We start from the raw sequence: 19,792 nt of genomic DNA on the forward strand, positions 1-19,792 counted from the left end.
TAGATTCATACTTTGTATATTCCATGTTCCGATGATTAATGGATGTCTGCAGCTGTTTCTCTTCAATTTGAGTGGTGCCACATCAGCAAATAGAGGTCTCAAAAGCTTTACCTTATCCATATGTGTAAGGCTGGGTTTACTCAGATGATACAACTCTCTCCCAGTCCTATTTTGAGAGCCTTCTAACCAGACTATTCATAAAGTTGCATGGTAATGTATCAAACAGTGTTTCTTTGCTATTCATAAGGTTTTCCCCAGCCAATTCTTTGAGACGTGGACGGCCTCTTCCTTCTTCCTAGCCTGTCTCAGTCAGTAAGCTGGGCTGATACCTGTGCACCATGTGCATCCCACTGGGTTTGAAACACCAGTGGCTCAGCCTCAAAACTCACATCAACACGTCACCACGGCAGGACAAACTGACAGGTTTGTCTCCCTGTTGGAAACCTCTCGTACCACCCTTACCTGGGTCCCTGCGGCTAACTCCTCCTCTGTCCGGGTTCCTGTAGGATAGGTGTTTATAAATCATCCATGGACTATTCTTACTTCTCAAAGGGGCCATGTAAAGCTACTGAAATTGTACACAACCTGTCATGTGTATGTGTGTATTTGCATTTTAGTGCCTAATGCACTTGACTGCTAACCAGCAGGGTGGCAGTTGAAACCCACCAGCCACTCCTTGGAAAGAAGGTTGGGCAATCTATTTCTGAAGAGATACTGCCTCAGAAACCCAAGGAGGTGTCACTATGAGTCAGGTCTAACTTGATGGCCTATAACAACAACAACAGAGCCTCAGAGTGCAAAATTTTCACTTAGATGAACATCAAAATGTCAAAAAAAAAAAAAAAAAAATCATTGAAGTCTCATATCCAGGTAAAGTATGATTGCTCTTTTTTCCTTGTTATTTTTATATGATAATTTTTTATTCAACTTATTGGAACTATCTTACTGATACTTACCAATATCTAAATATTAAGCTATTCTTGGGTTGTTATGGGGAAAAACCTTAGTTGGCTAAGATAGATTATGCTTTTAACATATGATTAAATGCAATTTGTTGGTATTTGATAGGATTCTTGTGAATATGTATTCATGATATAGTTTCTTTAGACCTCTCTTTGCCTGTATGTCTACACATTTTTATTTTAAAAAGCCATGTCATTTTGTTTGATGTAGGAATCTTGTAAGCAGAATATGTGATATTTTAAAAATGTATTTTAGAATCTGCTTTTTAAAACAAACTTTAAACCATTTATAGCTATTGCCATAACTCATATTTTGTTATTTCTATTTCCTATCTCATTACTTTTCTTCCTTTTATTTTAAATCTCTGCTATTTTGTTTTTCCCTGACCTCTGGTGACTTAGAAAGAATGAGTCTATTTACATATTACATATTACTTGTTTTACCTATTTCAATTTCTAGGATGAAATAACTTCTGAGCACATCATAAGTAAGAGTAATAGTTATATGAGCTTTTTTCCTTTTGCGAATTCCTTCTTTTCCACTCATCCCTTTGCCCAATCTTTGAAAGCCATTTGGTTCTGTTGTCTCACATTATCATACATACATATCTAATATTTCATACAAATCTTTCAGGAAGAAAACTTTCTTGGCATATGTAACAACTTAGTTACAGTCATGTGCCACATATCAGTTCGGGCAATGTCCAACTGCATATATATCCGTGGTCTCAACCCCCATAAAGCCTATTTTAAAAATCTGAGGTACATAGAATAGTTCATAATTACAAATGGGTGCTACTTTGCAATATGCATCAAAACATTATTATTATGACTGCATTACTACATTAAAGATGTTTTAGTGTATCTGAAGTGTTTCTTTCATGTTTTTTATGCATAGAAAAGTACACTATATACTGAGACAAACATCTGACTAATTCATTAGATATTAACCATACCTAACTGTTCTGACTTGAGTACAAATTCAACGAAAACACAGACTAAGGAACAGACCTCATTCAAAATCCAGGGATTGCTTTTATACAGTATGGTGTTCACACAACACGTAAATCACATAACATTCCATTTCACAGAACACATCATTGATGTTAAGCACTAAATGACTGTCTACTTAACTAGATTCAAGGGTCATCCAGCAGTATTTTTCCATTATAATTTCTCTGTTCTTAAATTCTTCTTTTAATTCAAACTGTGGTCAGTATATATTTAACACAGCATCTGCTATTTCAATATTTTTTACATGTCCAATTCTGTGACACTAATTATATTCATGATGTTGTACAACTATCACCACTATCGTTTCCAAGTTTCTCCACTGCCCTTACAGAAGCTCAGTACTCCCTAAGCAATGATTCCTTCTTTCCCCTCCCTCCTACCCTTGGAGCTCACTAATAATACATTCTGGTGTGTATACATCTGTCTGGGAGCTCTGGTAGCATAGTGCCTAAGGCACTTGACTAACCAGGAGCCTGGCAGTTCAAACCCACCAGTGACTCCTCGGAAGGAAGGTTGGGCAATCTACTTCCGTAGTGACACTGCCTCGGAAACCCAAGGAGGGGTCGCTATGAGTTGGGTCCAACTTGACGGCACAGAACAACAACAACAACATACATCTGTCTATTCTATTCTAGACATTTCATGTGAGTGAGATTATATACTATTCGTCCTTTTTTGACTGACTTATCTCACCAGCCATGACGTTTTCAAGGTCTACTTGAAAGGAGCCCTGGTGGTGTTGTGGTTTAGTATGCACTGGGCTGCATACTAAAATGTCAGTGGTCCAAACCTACCAACTGCTCCACAGGAGAAAGGTGAGGCAGTCAGCTTCTGTAAAGACCTTGTAAGCCTTATTAGGCAGCTCTACTCTGTCCTATAGGGTCACAGTGAGTTAAAATCCGTTTGATGGCAAAAAGTTTACCAGTACTCTTAAATTGAAGGAGGCTTGGTGGCACAGTGGTTAAGCACTCAGCTGCTGAGAGGTTGGTGGTTTGAACCTCTAGCTGCTACAGAAGAAAAATGTGGCAGTCTACATCCACAGATTTACAGTCTTGGAAACTTTACGGGACAGTTCCACTCTGTCCTATAAAAAAGTAAAACCATACTCACTGCCATCGAGTCGGATACGACTCACAGCGACCCTTCTTTGAATTTCCAAGGCAGTATCACTACAGAAGTAGATTGCCCCATCTTCCTTCCAAGGAGTAGCTGGTGGGTTTGAACCGCCAGCCTTCTGGTTAGCAGTCAAATGTCTTAGGCACTATGCCACCAGAGCTCCCTATAGGGTTGCTATAAGTTGGAACTAACTCAACGGCAACAGGTGTTTATGGTATTTCAAAAATCTTAATTTTAACCCACACTTGTGGCTTCCAGCCAAACAAAAGACAGGCATATGAGGTGAACATTTACCTGAGGTAGATACACTCCTTGGAGAGAACAATCATGGGAGAAAGAAGGGCTGTTTATGCACAGGGAGACAGCTGAGGGGGCAGGAGTGCATGGAGGGATGGACACAGGGAAGAGGTAACTAGCGGGAGGAAGTGGGAGGGGAGCTGTTGCATTGTGGTAAATTGTAGACAATGTCATGAGACAAAGTATATGTGAACTGCTGTATGGAAAGTGAATTTGCTCTGTAAACTTTCACCCAAATCACAATTTAAAAAAAAAATCCTAATCTTGGTTCGCCTCTTAGGAAATGGTAATACATTTTTAACTAGTACATCTTTGGTAGTTTTTTTCAATGAGAGGTCACTGGAATTAGTTTTTAGTTTTACACGTCCCTCAGTAACTCACAAATATTCCATAATGACCTCACAAAAGACTGACAACTTAGTTGGCTTTAGAATTCTTGGATCACATTTTTTCCCCTCAAACCTCTGTAATGACTGCTCCATTGTCTTTTTGATTTAGGGCCATTAGAGAGAAGTCTAAAATTCATTACATGTTTTTCTGTTTAGATGTTTGTAAAATTTCTTTTCCCTTTGAAATGTAAACTACAAAAATGTTTGCAGATATAATTCTTACCTCATAAATCGTACCTTGAACCCAAGATAGACTCATGTCTTCTTAGATCTTTCTATTTGTTTTTTAATCTCAGTAAGGTTTCTTCATCCTGCTCTTTTGAGTGTTTCTGCTCTACTAGTACCGTTTGGGAGCACTTAGTTAGTTGTTGGTCAAACTTCTCTGTCCTCATTACTTATTATTTCTCTCATTTTAGTTTTGGCCATTTCTTCTCATGGGAGAAGGCCTCGGATCTGCCTTCCACATCACTGATTAGATTTTTTCATGGTGTCAAATCTACTATTATATGCCTCAAATAAAGTTTTAAGAAAGCAAACGCAGACCATGGACTTTGAAATTGGAGAGATGTTGAATTCAAATCCCACTTATCGTCTTTCTAGCTATATGGTCCTTGGTAAATCACTTAACATCTTTGTGCCTCAGTTCTCTCATGTGCAAAATAGGAGCAGCAATAACAACACTGCATAATTAACATGAGAATTAGAAATAATATCTGCAAAATTCTTATCACAGTGTTTAATGTATTTAATACGGGTATTAAATGTACTATAGTTGGGACACAAAAAGATGAAGCTGCCATTATTAAGTCTCTTAATATATATTTTTTTCTCCTGCTTAATTTTCTTATTTCAGCCTGCTTCACTTTAAACTCAGCCTGTTCTATACATAGGCATCCTTGTTCTTGTTTCAATGAGGTCCTAGTCTTCCCATCTTATTAAAGAGGTAATACTGGGTTGTGGTTAAAGGAATGGATCCTATAGTCAAGATTATCAGGGTTTGATTCTTGTTCTATCACTTCTATGTAACTTTGGACAAGTAACTCAACCTCTCTGTGACATACATTCCTCATCTATAAACTGGGATAAAATATTTGTAAGTTGGCTGTTTGTCTTAAATGAGTGAATACACATGAAATGTGTAGAAGGGTGTCTGAAATAGAGAAGACATTCAGTTATCCATTAAATGAAAGCAAATATTCCTTTTCTATTGACTAAAGTATTTTGTTTGAAGTCCTCAAAGAATACACTTCTTTTGAATGTTCCTAAACTTGACGGCTAACCAGAAGCCTGGCAGTTCAAACTCACCAGCCACTCCTCGGAAGGAAGGTTGGGCAATCTACTTCCGTAGTGATACTGCCTCGGAAACCCAAGAAGGGGTCGCTATGAGTTGGGTCCGACTCGAGGGCACATAACAACAACAACATGTTTTCCTAGTTTACTCATCTCTGAATGAAGATGGTGTTTGCCTGAGGGATGGTGCTTGCCAAGAGAGGACGGGTAGATTATGCTTAGCTACCTCACAATTCTGTCCTGACAGAATTCTCCCACATTGAAACTGGACCTTACAAAACTGGACATATCCCCTTCCCACTGCTTCATTATACATTTAACTAAGCATTCCCAGTCTACACTAGATCTTGTTCATGCTCACAAATCCCAGTCTTATGGCAAAGAAAAAAAACAAAGAAATTCATGTTCTTTTCTGATTAAGTGAGCCCATTAATAAGCCTGCAAACAACAGTTTTCTACCCAACTTAGACATCTCATCTGAGGAGAGGACACTACCAGTATGCAGTATTCCATCTTCCACATGCTGTAACTCTCTGCCATGAGGCTTACTGGCAGCTTTCAGCTCTGAACAGATATGAAACCAGACAAAATTAAGGAGGTAAGGCATTACTTTGGTTGGCTCAGAGTAAAATGCCTGTCCAATAAAAGGGGGATTGTTCAGTTTTCTGATAAGAGCAGCCTCAAGTTAGTGGAAGATGTGGGGGTGATCTGAAGTTTGTGCCCATCTACTCCCCTGCTGGTGACTCTGCAGATTTACAGTGAAGCATCAGCCAGGTATTGCTTAACACAGCATCTTCACCAAAGCAGTTAGCACACCCAGTTATTGGTGTAGGATTTTGATATTTACTAGCACTGGTATACCAGTTCTCACCTTTTAGATCATCATGGATCATTTGCACATGGAAATGAATGTGCAATGGAGAATGTGATGCTAACCAAGATATAGCCAATGATATTAAAGTATTCAAATAACATAAAATTCTAACACAAACACTTTAGAATGGTTTTGCTAATCTCTAATATTCACATCAAGTATAACATCCATGCTTTTCAATAACAGATCTCTAATAACTTCCATCAGCAATTCTGACCTGAATTAATTACAGACTGATTTTAAAATCCTAGACCCTCAGGCTGAATAGGATGTTAATGGTCTAATCTAACCAAGCACCCAATACTTGAATCTCTCAAAATAACTACTAAGTGACCCTGCAGCTGAACCCCACCAAACTCAACCCACTGCCACTGAGTTGATTCTAACTCATAGCAATCCTGTAGGACAAAACAGAACTGCCCGCATAGTGTTTCCAAGGCTATAAATCTTTCTAGAAGCAGACTGCCACATCTTTCTCCCACAGAGAGGCTGGTGGGTTCAAACCACTACCCTTTTGGTTAGCAGCCAAAAGCTTTAACCACTGCCCCACCAGGGCTCCTACAGCTGATGTAGTAATACTCAAAATAGCAGAGTATTGGAAAAAAGCACATTCTACTTTATACTAGCACCCACTATGGGAGAGACATAAATCTGCCTGTACATTCTGTCTGCGTTCTGTCATCTGTCAGTAGTTCTAAACTGGTATACAGTTGGTATACTGGTGTACAATGAAGGCTTCACGTGTGTAGCTGCAATCTGGCCAATGCTAGTAAATTACTTTTACTTTATTTGAAAATGTATCTTGTAGTCAGAACATTAAAACAAACAAATGAAAAAGAATAAAATGGGGCAAAACCCATTCCAAGTGAAAAGCAAGATTCATAGCTCATTATAAAACTTCTGCTGAAGAAATGTCATGTATCATTTACCAGAACATGCAAGAACTTGTTTTTTGTTTTGTTTTCTTTTTGTGAGGATGCAAGAGGTTATGGTCAGAGAAGTACATAAACCAGAAAAACCAAACTCACTGCTGTCGAATCAGATCCAACTCATAGCGACCCCTCCTTGGGTTTCTGAGGCAGTATCACTACAGAAGTAGATTGCCCAACCTTCCTTCTGAGGAGTGGCTGGTGGGTTTGAACCACCAGCCTTCTGGTTAGCAGTCAAATGCCTTAGGCACTATGCCACCAGAGCTCCCTGACAAATACATAGTGCAACTGAAATAGTGACATAGATTTGAAGAGTGAATAGTGCACGGACCGTGGAAGTTATTACAAACGCTCCCTAATACCAGGGGAATCAGGCTGTAGTTCACTGCGGGTTTGTTTAGTACTGTTTTGAGTTTTTTTTCTTAATCTCTTCAAATATGCTGTCAAAAATCTATCATTTGAAAGTGTGCCTGAACCACAAAAAATTACTGTCTTATGGTTCCAATGGTTTCTCCTGGTTCTGCTGGGAAGAATCACAAAGTGTAAATAAAAGTAACCCACTGAATATCTGAAGTAAAATATTACTTCTAAGTTCTCCATACACTCTAGGTTAAAAATCTTAATTTTCTTCAGAAATGCTTAGTACAGCTACCTCTCAGTTTCCGTATTATCACTGGCCCTTCTCATCAGTTTCTCTGTTCCTATGATAGGACAGTTCACAAGACTGAACTTAATACACCAGGAGTGATGTTGATGCCAATATAACTATTTTATCATGTGCTACTGACCATGACATAGATGTAGTCCCTTTAATTTCCAAAGTTCCTGAAAACTTTAATATGAAAGCTATAATTTTATGTGGATATATAAATCACCATTACTAAATAATCAATTACTTACTGAGATGTTTTCTCCAGGATTGGCGATCTTTTTCTTCAGCTTTTGTCTGTCATGTATTAGATCACTGTGGGTCTTAAGCAATTCTTCAAAGCGAACTTTGGTTTTTATTTTGGCTTCACTCTCAACTACAAAAGACAGAATGACTCACGTCATTTTGCTAGACAATGCTATTACAACACGTCTCTGTATTATTAAGTTAAAGAACATAGTTTTGTAAATGCCTGCAGTTCTCCAGCTGCGTTAGAACCTCTTTCTCTTGCCTCCATGACACCACATTCACCTGTAACCTTCTAACCTTTTGGACCATTCTCTAAGTCTCCTTTGATACATTAATTTTTTACTTCTGATCATGGTAGCATTAACCACTGTTAGTTATGTGATCTTAGGCAAGTTCCTTAACATCTCTGAATTTCATTTTCCTTATCTGTAAAACCATGGCTAACACTTGTCTAGCCTATAATCACATTCAACAAATACTATTTTTTTTCCTTGAAAACATAAATCAGATCATGTTATTGCCCTGTGCAAGACTCTAATAGTTTCTCATTTCATTTAGGATAAAATAAAACAAGTCCTTAACATGCCCTACAGGAGTCTGCAGTTCCTTATCTTCCTATCTCTGCAGCTTCAATCAAGACAAATATCCCCACATTCTACCTATACAGCCCTTCTTCCAGCTCCTCACCAGACAAGCACCTTCTAGCCTCAAGGCTTTCCACGTACAGATGCTTCTAATTTCTAAGCTTCCCTTAATTCCAAACCTGGCTGCTTTTATGTTGCTTCTACAGTGGTACACTTCCTGATGACCTCATCCAAAACCACATAGCAGACTGTCCTGTTCCTTCATAGCATGTAACACAATTTTAAACTTTACAATTATTTGTATAAATAAATATATTTATTGTCATTTCCCCTACTGTAATATATAGCTCATCCTATATCCCTAATTACTCTTACAGGGTCTGGCATACAGTACATGTGTTCATTAACGTGTTTTAAATGAATGAACGTATAAATGCCCTACGGTAGGCACTGCCAAGCTACAGTCCACAGGCCAGTCACCTGTTTGTTAAGTTTTACTGAAACACAGCCCTGCCCGTTCAGTTACATATTATGGGCTGCTTTTGTGTTGTTAACAACAGGGTTGAGTAGTGACAGAGTTGAACAGTTGTTACAGAGGCAAGCCTAAAATATTTACTACCTGGACCTTTAAGAACAAATTTGCAGACATCTGCCCTAGGGTAAAACATCCAATATTAATTACATAAACTAAACATAATCATGTTTTAATTATTATTTATTTTGTGCATCTTGATCCAATTACCATCCATTGAAAACATGTTTGTATTGTTAGGTGCCCTGAAGTTAATTCTATTCAAACTGACTCCATGCACAAGAGAACAAAACACTGCTCAGTCCTGTACCAGCCTCACAATTACTGCTGTGTTTGAGACCTGTTGCAGCCACTGTGTCAATCCATCTCATTGAGAGTTGTCCTCTATCTTCGCTGACCCTCTACTTTACCGTGACTCTACTCTACCAAGCATGATAGCCTTCTCCAGGAACCAGTCCCTCTTGACAAAATGTCCAAAGTATGTGAGATGAAGTCTCGCCATCCTTGCTTCTTCTAAGGAGCATTCTGACTACACTTCTGCCAAGACACATTTTTTTCATTCTCCTGGCATCCCCTGGTGTATTCAATATTCTCTGCCAGCACCATAATCCAGAGGCAACAATTCTTCTTCGGTCTTCCTTACTCATTGTCCATCTTTTGCATGCATAAGAGTCAAATAAAAACACATGGCTTGGGTTAGGCACACTTCAGTTCTAAGATGACATGTTTGGTTTTGAACACTTTAAAGAGGTCTTCTCAGCAGATTTGCCCATATATTGTTCAAAAAAGTTAGGGAGGCCACATGTTCTGACCTCCTCTAACGCCACAAGAGGAAGACAGAATCAATAGCCCAAGGCCTATTACTGCAAGGCCAGACATGCTGCCTCCCTCCAGCTCTTTCACCAACCGTTCCTCCCAAAGCACCCACCAACCTCTCTCTTGGATTTGATAATTCACTGCAGTGGGCCACAAAGAACTCACAGATTATGGGGTTTAATAGGGAAGTACCAGGCTACAACTCAAGTTCAGGAAAAATGCTCAGTCTCTCCCCCAGCAGTGCGTGTCCCTCGGTGTCTCTCTCAGCAATGCATGTGATAATTATTGCATTCTATTGGATCACCTTTTTATTTTCAAAATAGGTATACATACGGATCTCTCCCAGTCTATTAGTCAGGTAGCTGTCCTTCAAATTTCTTGGAACAGATGAGTTAGAGCTCACAGCGTTGCATCCATTTCTTGAAATTAGTTCTTGGTGATATGCTCCTTCCTGAAGTGGATAGACACTGACCAATTTCTTTTGGTACAGTAACTCTGAATATTACTACCATCTTCTTTTGATACTTCCTGTGTCATTTTATTTTTTTTGCCCACAGAATCCTTCAATATGGCAACTTGAGGATTGAATTTTTTCTTCAGTTCTTTCAGCTTCAGCAATGCCAACTATATTCTTCCTTTTGGTTTTCTAACTTCAGGGCTTTGCACATTTCATTATACTACTGTATTCTGTCTTCTCTAGCCACCTTTGAAATCGTCTGCTCAGATTCTTTACTTCCTAATTTCTTCCCTTCACTTTAGCGACTCTACGTTCAAGAGTAAGTTCTGGAGTCTCTTCTAATATCCATTTTGGTGGGGGTTTTTTTGTTGGTTTCTTCTGTTTTGTTTTTTTTTTTTTTAAATGACCTTTTGCTTTCTTCATGTTTGATGTCCTTGATGTCATCTCACAACTTGTCTTATCTTCAGTCAGTAGTGTTCCATGTGTCAAAACTATTCTTGAGATGGGCTCTTCAGGTGAGATATACTCAAGGTCATACTTTGGCTCTGGTGGACTTGTTTTAATTTTCTTCAGCTTCACCTTGAACTTATAAAACATACTAACTTTAATCACCAATATTAAATATAAAATTGAATACCAAGCTATTAAATATCTCAAAATGTAGCATCTGGCCAATAACACATGCTTTATTCCTTAATTTGTTAATGAAAGTTTAAAAATAATCCAAATGTTAAAATAAATAATAACATAAATTTCATAAAAGCTTACCAGTGGGCATATCTCAGTTTTATGGAAAGTACTAAGCAGTCATGTAAAGCATTGTCTCAATCATGATCCTATAAAAGAAGATTTATTTGTATGTTAAACTTTCAAATAAAAATGATGAAATATTTTTTATACAGGATTATGCATGGGTTTTCTACTATCTCATCAAGATTATACCAATAAAGTTATGCTCTCTTATCCCAGTCTAACGTAATTGACTTGAATAAGTTAAAATTCATTCAGGGTCCTAAAAAGAGAGTAAAGCAAAGTAGATCATATTGGAATAAAATATTTATATATAAAGATTTATAGCCCTGGAACCCTGTGTGGCAGTTCTGCTCTACCCTACAGGGTCACTGTGAGCTGGACTGACTCAAAGGCAATGGGTTTTATATTTGGTATAAAACGCAAAAAAATCCTTTGAACGTAAATGTCAAAAAAATAAATTAACAATAGACATTTTACTTTTTTGTATGTGTGTCCCGTAGTCGATTGCCCCAAGGGATGCATTTCCATAGAGTAGGTGGGTGTGTCACCCTGAGTCCAGTGGTCTGCATGTAAATCTTGTTTACTATTGGAATGAGCCAACCCCTGGGTTGTTGTTAGGTGCTGTCAAGTCGTTTCTAACTCATAGCGACCCTAGGCACAGCAGAACGAAACACCGCACAATCCAGCACCAGTTCCATGATCCTTGCTATACTTGAGACCATGGTTGCAGCCACCGTGTTAATTCATCTCGTTGAAGGCCTTAACCTCTTTCATTGACCCTCCACCTTACCAAGAATGACACCCTTCTCCAGGGAATGGTCCCTTCTGCCAACAATGACCAAAGTAGGTGAGAATAAGTCTGGCCATTCTCGCTCCCAAGGAGCATTTCAGCTGCACTTCCTCCAGGACAGATCTGTTAGTTCTTTTAGCAGTCCATGGTACTTTCAACATTCTTTGCCAGCACCACAACTCAAAAGCATCAACTCTTCTTCGGTCTTCCTTATTCACTGTCCAGCTCTCACATGCATATGAGGCAACTGTAAATATCATGGCGTGTGTCAGGCGCACCTTAGTCCTCAAGGAGACATCCTTGCTCCTCAGCACTTGAGAGAGCTCCTTTGCAGCTGACTTGCCCAGAGCTATATGTCGTCTAATGTCCTGACTGCTGCTTCCATTGGCCTCGATTGTAGAACCAAACAATGTGAAGTCTTTGACAATTTCAATCTTTTCTCCACTTATTGTGATGCTGCTTATAGGTCCAGTTGTGAGGATTTTTGTTTTCTTTATATTGAGATGTAATCCATACTGCAGACTGTATTCTTCAATCTTCATCAGTAAGTGCCTCAGGTCATCCTCACTTTCAGCAAGCAAAGTCATGTCGTCAGTGTACTGCAGGTTGTTAATGATTCTTCCTCCAATCCTGATGCCATTTTTTCATATAGTCCAGCTTCTCAGATTATTTGCTCAGCATATAGATGAATAAGTATGGGGAAAGGATACAACCCTGACGCACTCCCTTCCTGATTTTAAACCATGCAGTGTCCCCTTGTTCTGTTCGAACGACAGTCCTGGTCAAGGTACAGGTTCCTCATTGAGTACAATCAAGTGTTTGAGAATTCCCATTCTTCTCATTGTTATCCACAATTTGTCATGATCCACACAATCAAATGCCTTTGCATAGTCAATAAAACACAAGTAAACAGCTTTCTGGTATTTGCCTCGAGCCAAGATCCATCTGACAGCACCTATGATATCCCTTGTTCCACATCCTCTTCTGAATCCAGCTTGCACCACTGGAAGTTCTCTGTCAATATACTGCTGCAAGCATTTTTTAATTATCTTCAGTAACATTTTACTTGCATGTGATATTAATATTGTTCGATAATTTCCACATTCTGTGGGATCACCTTTCTTTGGAATGGGTACAAATATGGATCTCTTCCAGTCAGTTGGCCAGGTAGCTGTCTTCCAAATCTCTTGGCATAACTGAGTGAGTGCCTCCAATGGGGCATCTGTTTGTTGAAATATCTCAATGAGCATTGCGTCAGTTCCCGGAGCCTTGTTCTTTGCCAATTCCTTCACCGCAGCTTCAACTTCCTCCTTCAGTACCATTGGTTCTAGATCACGTGCCACCTCCTGAAACGGATGAAGATCGACCAGTTCTTTTTGGTATAGTGATTCTGTGTATTCCTTCCATCTCCTTTTGATGTTTCCTGCATCATTCAACATTTTGCCCATAGAATCTCTCAATATTGCAACTCAAGGTTTAAATTTTTTCCTCAGTTCTTTCAGCTTGAGAGATGCCAAGCGTGTTCTTCCATTTTGGTTTTCTAACTCCAAGCCTTTGCACCTTTCATTATAATAATTGGCTCTGTCTTCTCAAGCTGCTCTTTGAAATCTTCAATTCAGTTCTTTTATCTCGTGAGCATCTCCTCCATTTGCTTTAGCTATTCTCCCTTCAAGGGCAAGTTTCAGAGTCTCTTTGTCACCCATTTTGGTCTTCTCTTCTTTTCTCATCTTTTTAATGACCTCTTGTTTTCTTCATGGATGATGCCCTTGATGTCATCCCACAGTTCTGGTTTCCAGTCATTGGTGTTTGATGCATCAAATCTATTCTTTAGATGGTCTCTAAATTCAGGAGGGATCTATTCAAGATCATATTTCGGCTCTCATGGACTTGTTTTAATTGTCTTTAACTTCAAGTTGAACTTGCAGCTGAGCAGTTGATGGTCTGTTCCACAATCAGCTCCTGGCCTGGTTTTGGCTGAAGATATTGAGCTTTTCCATCACCTCCTGCCACAGATGTAGTCAGTCTGATTCCTGTGTGTTCCATCTGGTGAAGTCCACCTGCACAGCTGCTGTCTATGTTGTTGAAAAAAGATATTTCCAAAGAATAAGTTGGTCTTGCAAAATTCTACCATGCAATTTCCAGCATTATTTCTGCCACCAAGGCCAAATTTTCCAACTACTGGTGATTCTTCGTTTCCAACTTTTGCATTCCAATCACCAGTGATAATTAACACATCCTGATTGCATGTTCAATCAATTTCAGACTGCAGAAGTTGATTAAAAATCTTCAATTTCCTCATCTTTGGCTTTGGGAATGAGTTTTATTCCAGGCCCAAAATGTATCCCATGGCTATAGTATTGGGAGTCTCACCAGACTCCATCCAACCAGTAATTCTGGTCATTATTGTGTTTTTGGAATTTGTTCCACATTTTTCCTCCCCCTCTATCCAGGATCTCCAGTTTTGATCCTTTCCTGAGTGGTTGGCATTGGTAGCCGGGCACCATCTAGTTCTTCTGGTCTCAAGGTCCATCGTGTCCTAGGGCTGATTGCTTCGAAATGTCCTTGGTTTTTGCACTTTTCTTCACTTCCACAGTGAATTGCTTGATATGGCCCTTCTAGCCATTGTTCTCCATTCTGTGATGTTTTGTAAATTCCATTATCCATGCCTGTTTGGGGTGCTGTGGTAGTTAAGGTCAGGTATCAACTTGGCTGGGCAGCTGGTAGTAGTCATTCCCTATAATGACTGGCAATCGACTCTGTGATGGGATTTAGGTTAATTCTGTTGGGGCAACATAGGTGGAATGTATCTTGAGTCCTGCCTTGTGGGAGGGTATAATTCAAATCACCACCCTTAGCTTCCCTAAGGGTATACCTACGAATCTCCTGGGAAGATTCACCTTCCTCTTGCTCCGGCTTTGTGTCTTGGATCATCCTCATCTCACTCCTGGATTTGGGACAGCAGCTGTCATCTGATCTGCTGATCGAGGTTCATCAAACCCCGAGAGTTGGGAGGATCCGCTAGACCTACTCACGGACCCAGGACTCGCCAGCCTGCCAGCCTCCACCACTACTACTACATGAGATGAACCCTTGGGTGTCTGTGAATTCTGTGAGGCGTTACAGCGAAATACAGAACCCTAAGACTGGGGAAATTACTGGGAGGAGGAGGAGGAGGAGTTAATGTCTGAAATGATGGAGTGGCATGGTAGTTTGGACATTTGGGACATCTTTGACCTCTGCCTCATGGGGACCGGCCTCGTGCTGATCTTTCTAAGAGAAATTGTTCAAGCAACTTCCAACGATAGGAGACCATTAACTGCATCTTAGATGGCTGCTTGAAAGCTTTTAAGACCCCAATCACTACTCACCAATGTAGAATGAAGAACAAGATTTTTCATGTATTTTGTTGTGCCAATTAAGTCTGGTGTCATCCCCCCCTGTACTATAGTCCTGAGTCAGCAGATCCATTCAATCTCTCTCCCACAGTGTCTGGTTGTCTGTGAGGGATTACTCTATGTCTGTCTTCTGTTGTTTCTGTAAGGATTGTCGGTATTTTATGTCACTGGTATCTACGCAAGATTAGCCTCAGCTGAATCTATCCTTGGTCTAGAGAATAATCCTGTTCACTGACCCTGATCCAGACATCTTACTTTGATTTCTAAGGTATTTTTAATCTACAAAACTGTACAGAAATTCCTCACCAAAATTAATCTTGGCTTTTCTTTCAGGCAAAATTGCTAAACTTTTATTTCCTCTTAGAAGCTAGGATTACTAAATTTGAATTTCAAAAGACATGGCTAAAGGTGGTTGGTGGCCTGAGACTACCCTTGTGATCTGACATCAGTTGATCTCAGAAATAGGGAAGGGCAGGGGGTTCAATCAATCATGCTAAGATGAGCCAATGGTTGATCTTCTGTTCTTCTCCCTCTTCTTCTCTTTATAAGCTTCATTATAACTAGCAACTAGAACAACTTGTTTTCTGGAATCAGAATGGTCTTCCTGTATGCATACAGAATAACTGCTCAGAATAAACCTTATGCTTCAATTTCTTTGAGTTCCAATTATTTTTAACCAGCAGTTAATATCTAACATGGTATATTAATCAACTTTTTCAGTAAATTAGTGAATTTACTGAAAATTCAGTAAATGTATTTTAAGAAACCTAACTCTATGTCAGGACTGACTTTCCCAAGACCACATACTAGAATAATAGTAAAGCACATCTGTGGGTAGTACATCACAGATACTGAATTTCAGTGCCATTGTATCTGCCACTGAAAATGCTTCTACAGTAGAAAGGTGAGTACAAACATTTCTACCATCTTTCTCAAATCAGTACCCAGTGGATTATATTATGTTAGAGCTGCTCAAAACCATACTCAAAGCACCTATATTTCTGAAATGCCAATTTCATTTAAAGATGGTGTGTGTGAGTCTGTGTTTAAAACAAACATGTATTAATTTCCCATTAGAGCACAAATATGCACACAATTTTAAGACTCAAACTGAAGGCTGTAAAAGCAGAAAAACATAATTTGTACCAGTTCAGATATTATCAGTTAATGCTCCAGGACCCTGAGAAGTCATGTTCATGATCCTCTAATATTAAGGCTACTTTGGGCAGAAGGGGAGTCCTGGTGGTGCCGTGGTTAAAGCACTTGGTTACGAACCAAAAGGTCAATGGTTCAAACCTACCAGCCACTCCATGGGAGAAAGATGTGATAGTCAGCTTCCACAAAGATTTACAGTTTTGGAAACCTTATGGGACAATTCTACACTGTCCTATACAGTCACTAGGAGTTGGAATCAACTCAATAGCAATGACTTGTTTGAGAATAAATACTAAAGAGAAAAGAATGATTATATAAATATACCCAATTATGTGAAGATACTTTTCTAACAAGCAGGTATACAGACAAAATTGTTGTCAAGTCAGCTTCATCTCACAGTGACCCTATGTACAACAGACAGAAACACCACATGGTCCTACACCACCCTCACAATCATTGCCAAGCATGATACCCTTCTCCAGGGACTGGTCCCTCCTGATAAATGACCAAAATATGGGACATGACAAAGTCTGGCCATTCTCACTTCTAAGGAACTTTCCAGCTGTATGTCTTCCAAGACAGATTTGTTCATTCTTCTGACAGTCCATGGTATACTTGGTATTCTTCACAAGACCACAGTTCAAATGCATCAATTCTTCTCACACCACTAAATTCACATCATACACTTTCTGACAGGAAAGACTTTATTCACTCTTATTAGCAGATATACATCTAATAAGCCTGCTCATCTATTTTCCAGTCTACAACAAATATGAAAAGAAAGAGGCTGCAAAGGCAATTATAATGTCAGTATCAGTAACTGTAACCTGACAGAACATATACAGTAGACAAAACATAAACAAATGGGGATGGAATCTTTATAGTATTTAATGGTCATCTGTTCTGGTTACCTAGGGCCATTCTGACAATACACCACAAATGGGATGGCCTTAACAAACAGGAGTTTATTCTTATAATTCGGAGTCCAAGTTCAAAGTGCCAGGCTCTAGGGGCTGGGTGAAAGCCCCCCAACCTTGGGGTCCAGCTCTGCCTCCTGCTCCCAGCCCACTGGAGCTAGAGGCATTTTTTCACTCAGAAGCTGTTGGCTATTGAGGCTGAGAAGCCTCAAGGTTGACAAGTAAAAAGGCACAGTCCCAATGTTACCAATCCACACGGCAGGCCATTAACTTAAATCCACTGTAAGTCCCAGGGTCAGCAGAGCATAGCAGGCTGCTGAGCAACGACATGGCTACATGCAGGGTCCAAGCATGCCAAAGGCTAGAGACCATTCTCAAAGCTTCTGCTTATATACAGGAAGCAGACCACATACCCAAAGGCAGCTACACACCATGGAGCTGATTGCCAGCCTCCTCATGGGGATTAACTACCACCAGCTGCCCAGCCACTCAACCAGGCCCAGCCAAGTTGACACACAAACCAAACTATCACATCATTCAACACACAGAAAAGCATTTCAACTATATTATGGATTAAGACACATCAAGAAAAGGCTTACTTACATTCAGTATAACCTGTTTTCTCTTGAGCAGAAAATGTATGATATTTTAGAAAGATTAAATAAAAAGTACTGGTGAAGCAGGAGAACGAATTAAGAACTGTTAGGAATTATTAAGGATAATATCCATGTTTCTGGAGATAGACCAACTAGATCAGTGTATTTAAGGTGCTCTGGTGGCACAGTGATTAAAGCATTGCACTGCAAACCAAAAGGTGGGCTGTTTGAACTCACCACCCACTCCATGGAAGAAAGATGAGACAGTCTGCTCCTACAAAGATTTATAGCCTTGGAAACCCTATGGGGCAGTTCTATTTTGTCCTCTAGGGTTGCTATGAATGGAAATCCACTCTAAGGCAGTGGGTTTGGTTTTGGGTATTATCATTAACTGTGACATAATATGGGCAGTATAGTGGAACAGCTTAAAACCTAGGCCCTGGAATTAGTCTCCCATGATTGCTATGTGGCTTTGGGCAAACTGTTTTCTCATCTGTAAAATCAGCAAAAGTCTCTGTTCAAAGGATTGTTATAAGGTTGAAATGACTTAGAACAGTGCCTGACAGAGAACAAGCACCAGTAATCAACAACAATTTTAACAGGTAATTGTTCCTCTGCAAGTTTTGTATGGGGCATGTTAAGTTAGGTATCTGAGAGGCACTGAGTGGCTGTGACCCTAGGTTCCACTGTCAGTCAAATCCTAGTTCTGCCTGTCAATAGATTAATCTCTGTGGACCTCAGCTTCCTAGTCCTTGAAATAAAAAAAAAGTCAATCACCAGGTCTTTGTAAGGATTATATAAGATCATGCAAGTAAAACACTTAGCCTAGCACACGGTAGGCCCTCTATGGATGATGGTTATATATACCATGTTTTGTAGACCACAGATTATATTAATACAGCAGGTAGGCCTAGGCTGAAGATTTGGGCATTATCTGCATATATAAAGGTGGCAAATGGAACAAAACTAAGCCAAAGACGTAATTCTGGAAACCTATATAAAAAAATCAACAAGCACCTTGAAGAAGCCTTGCAGAATTTCAAGAAAGAAGTCATCAACACTGTATAATGGCAAAAGCTGCCACACGTTTTGAAGGATGTCCACGGGATCTTCAATCAAGAAGTCACTGGTGACTTGTACCAAAGCTGTTTATGGAGGGGCAGAAACCTGGAAGGCTTAGGCTGAGAGATGAACAGAAGGTAGACTGGGGAAAGGGAATAAAAGAGAGAATTCTTTTTGGAATTCTGCTTCCAACTGTCTCCTCCAGCATGCAAAGGTAGTGAGTGGCATAAAGTAGAGCTTCCAGGACAATAACACTATGGAAGGATCTTGCTATTGGTTTCAACATTGTTTCCAGGTCTCCATTACCTCCTGCCTACTTTAAAAAATAAATCATCCTTTACACTGCAACCAGAATCATCTTCCTAAATACAAATGTGATGGTGTCATTTCTTTGTTTAAAGTTCTTCACTAGGTGCAAATCACCCAGTGGAAAAATGTGAAAGCCTTACCACTGAGGTCCAAGGCAGTTATGAACCAACACACCCCTGCCTTTCTTTCCATTTCCTTATCGTACCTCACTTCCACACAGACATTCTCCAGCCACATGACATTATGTGCAGGCCTTCAAACATGACAAACTCTTTCGTTTGTACTATTATCCATACACCCCTCACCCCTGAGAAACACCATCACCACCTTGCTCCTCTAACAAACTCCCAACTCTCTTTTGACACTAAATGCGAAGTACCTTGTCTCGAGAGCACACTAACATCTAAGGGCAATTAAATACTTCTCTCCTGTGGTCCCATTATGCCTTGGTCTTTTAAACTTCCCTCTACCTCATCCTGAACATTCACTCTGCTAAATGTTCTGTTTTACATACCTCACATCAAATTACTAGCTTTTGGAGGGACAGATCTGTGCTCTCTACTTTGATGCATTCCTATTAAAAACGGAAAAAGAGCACAAGCAGTAATTATTGTTCTGGAGTCAGAAAGAGACAAATTGAGCTGCTGTGTAACATCT

General features: G+C 39.6%; 1 protein-coding gene across 1 annotated transcript in view; it reads right to left on the reverse strand.

The window, feature by feature from the left end:
• The window catches only part of AHI1 (Abelson helper integration site 1), a 345,247-nt gene extending 334,311 nt beyond the window's left edge, over positions 1-10,936 (reverse strand). The window contains 2 exon segments of the mRNA XM_042782719.1: positions 7,772-7,896; positions 10,927-10,936. Of these exon segments, the coding sequence (XP_042638653.1) occupies positions 7,772-7,896; positions 10,927-10,936 (135 nt within the window).
• Positions 10,937-19,792: the final 8,856 nt, after the last annotated feature.

The sequence above is a fragment of the Orycteropus afer genome, unplaced genomic scaffold (assembly GCF_000298275.1).
Source record: "Orycteropus afer afer isolate SDZICR_OR568_19922 unplaced genomic scaffold, OryAfe1.0 scaffold00428, whole genome shotgun sequence".
Taxonomy (NCBI): Eukaryota; Metazoa; Chordata; class Mammalia; order Tubulidentata; family Orycteropodidae; genus Orycteropus; species Orycteropus afer.